General features: G+C 56.6%; 1 protein-coding gene across 1 annotated transcript in view; it reads left to right on the top strand.

Moving 5' to 3' along the window:
* COL27A1 (collagen type XXVII alpha 1 chain) overlaps positions 1 to 2,693 on the top strand; it is a 125,280-nt gene that overhangs the window by 49,289 nt on the left and 73,298 nt on the right. Inside the window, exon 14 of the mRNA XM_029919629.1 lies at positions 2,154 to 2,198. Within this exon, the coding sequence (XP_029775489.1) occupies positions 2,154 to 2,198 (45 nt within the window). The remainder of the gene's footprint in view (positions 1 to 2,153; positions 2,199 to 2,693) is intronic.

The raw sequence follows: 2,693 nt of genomic DNA, 5'->3' as shown, positions 1-2,693 counted from the left end.
CCCATCGAGGAGCTAGGTCAGCCTGCCCCGAGTTGCTGAGCCCGCCTTTCCCTTCCCATCCCAGGAGCAGGCTCAGGCAGGAGAGGAAGCTCGTTCTCTATCTGGGGGGATGAGGGGGGGATCAAGTCCAAAGCTCTTTGGGACACCTGCTAGGTCCCCCCACCTCTCTTTGGAGCTTCCTGCCTAAACAGCTGCACCCAGCTGTGCTTTCTGCAGAGATGGCTGCTGGGTCCAGGCTTACACTCTGATTCGGTACTAATTTCAACTCCACAAGTGCTCCCCAAGGCTAACCCCTGACTCCCCTCAGGGCAAAAGCCCTGGTCTCGGACACAGAGGGACCCAGGTTTGAATCCTGCTTCACCGTTTGCCAGCCATGGAGGGCTGGCTGGATGCAGCGGTTCACCTCTCTGACTCTCAGTTTCCCTCACCGTAAATCCGGGGGGCCAGAGGCCAGCCTCCGAGGGCTGTGGTCAGACTGAAATGAGAGAGCATGGGAAGGTGGCTGGCCCACAGTTTGGGTTCCCTGGATGGAGCAGATAGAAGCAGGAAGTGACAGCGAGCACCTCGCCTGTCCTAGAAGGGCTCACGGCTGTCTGTCCGGGCCTTCGTAACCAGGCGGAGCAAGATGTGCGGGGCCAAGTGTCCCCGGTGCTGGGGAGGAGGGAAGTCACCCCGGGGAAGTGACATGGGATTGGGATGAGGAAAGAGGTGAGGACACATTCCGTGTGGAGGAAAGCTCACCAGCAAAGGCACGGAGGTGTGAGAGCAGAGGCTCTCCTCGGTGTTTTAGTTATGGAATCAGGCTTTATACTTGGTGATGCCGTCCAGGAAGTGTCCCCGGGGAGGGGCAGCAGTGTCTGTATACTCCTGGCCTGGGGGAGCAGAAGGAGGACCTGACATGTGCTCCTGGCTTTGGCCATGAAGTTGTTGAGTGACCTTGGACAAGTCGCTTCCCTTCCCCGGGGCCTTGGTCCTCCCATTGTAAAGACAAGGCTGCTCCTCCCTTCCTCTTCTCAGTGGCGGGGATGATGGCCTCCTGTCTGGGCAAGTTGAAGAGGGACAAACTCCCTGGAGGGTGCTGGCAATTCTCATTGATAATCAACATCTCTAGAACCTCCCATTTTTTTAAAGAAATTTTTTAATGTTTATTTATTTTTGAGAGGGACAGAGACAGAGCATGAGCAGGGGAGGGTCAGAGAGAGCGGGAGACACAGAATCCAAAGCAAGCTCCAGGCTCTGAGCTGTCAGCACAGAGCCTGATGCGGGGCTTGAACCCACAAACCGTGAGATCATGATCTGAGCCAAAATTGGACGCTTAACCAGCTGAGCCACCCAGGCGTCTCACTTCCCATTTTTTTTTAAAGTTTATTTTTTTTGAGAGAGAGAGAGAGAGATTGAGGAAGGGAGAGAGAATCCTAAGCAGGCTCTCTGCTGTCAGCATGAAGGCCGATGTGGGGCTTGAACTCACAAACCATGAGATCATGACCTGAGTAGAAACCAAGAATTGGATGTTTGGCCAACTGAGCCACCCAGGCGTCCTAGGACCTCCCATTTTTATTCATGTCTTTGCATCTTGAACTTGATCCAAACCCATCTACCTGCTGGCTTCCAGGCAAGAGCCCTCTGCAGCATCTCGGAGGTCCTGGGAGGCAGACCCCTGAGAGTCTCCTTCTGGTGCTGGTGGGCTTCTCTAAGGGCCCTGGCACCTCCTGGCTGAGAGGGGAAGAGAGGCCGACCTGGTGGCTCTCGGCTTGGAACCCTCACCATTTGACCTTGCACTTGGCCTTGGGCATGTCCCATAACTCCTGAGACTCAGCTGTGCCCTCTATAAAGTGCAGGTAAAATGAGATCTGGGCCAGGCCCCGGCACATCTTTATTGCCGTGATCAGGACTCCGCCTCTTCTTTCACACTTACAAGTGGAAGATACTGGATTTGGAAATCCAACCTCCTCATTGTACAGATGTGGAGAGCTGATGGCAGAAGGGGAAGGGTCTTGTCCAAACTTCGGGCCAGGCTCCGAGAGTCGCCCACTGGGCGCAAGGAACTGTCAGCTCCCAGGGATCCCACTAGGTGCCTGCAGGGGGATGGCGTGGAGGGACTGGCCCAGAAGGGCGACGGGGCAAGTAACCACTTTGTCTCTTTCTCTTTGCAGGGAGAGCTGGGCCTGCCAGGGCCCCGAGGAGTCCCCGGCCTCATTGTAAGTACACCGATGCCTGGCGGGTGGGGGCAAGGGGCAGGGTGTGGGGAGCCAGTGACCAGTCCTGACGAAAAGGTCCCTCATCAAACCCCAGGAGGAGCTGGGGGAGCAGGACATATCCGTCTGGCCAGGGTGCTGAGGGAGGAGAGACCCGCTGTGTGTCCTCAGGTGGATCGCCTACCTTCTCTGAGCCCTTTTCTTCAATGGAGGCCTGACAGCACTGATGTACTTTCACACCTGCCGTCTGTCCATCACTCTGCAAGGAGATCTAGGCAGGGGATAGCATGCCCACGCACGGGTCAGGGGCTTCTGGTCTAGAGGAAGGAAGTGGCTGGCAGAGGGGCTGAGGCTCTGGGCCGCGTTGGGCCGTCTTCTTCATCCTTCCCTTCACAGCGCTGACTTTGGAGCCAGACCACCTGAGCTCAAGGCGCGGCTCTGCCGCGCCCTGACTGTGTGACCTGGGTGATACTGCTTACCTTCTCAGAGCCTTAGTTC

Source organism: Suricata suricatta, chromosome 13 (genome assembly GCF_006229205.1).
Source record: "Suricata suricatta isolate VVHF042 chromosome 13, meerkat_22Aug2017_6uvM2_HiC, whole genome shotgun sequence".
Classification (NCBI taxonomy): domain Eukaryota; kingdom Metazoa; phylum Chordata; class Mammalia; order Carnivora; family Herpestidae; genus Suricata; species Suricata suricatta.
Note: the sequence above shows the minus strand (reverse complement) of the source record. Positions and strands in the feature narration are given on the sequence as shown.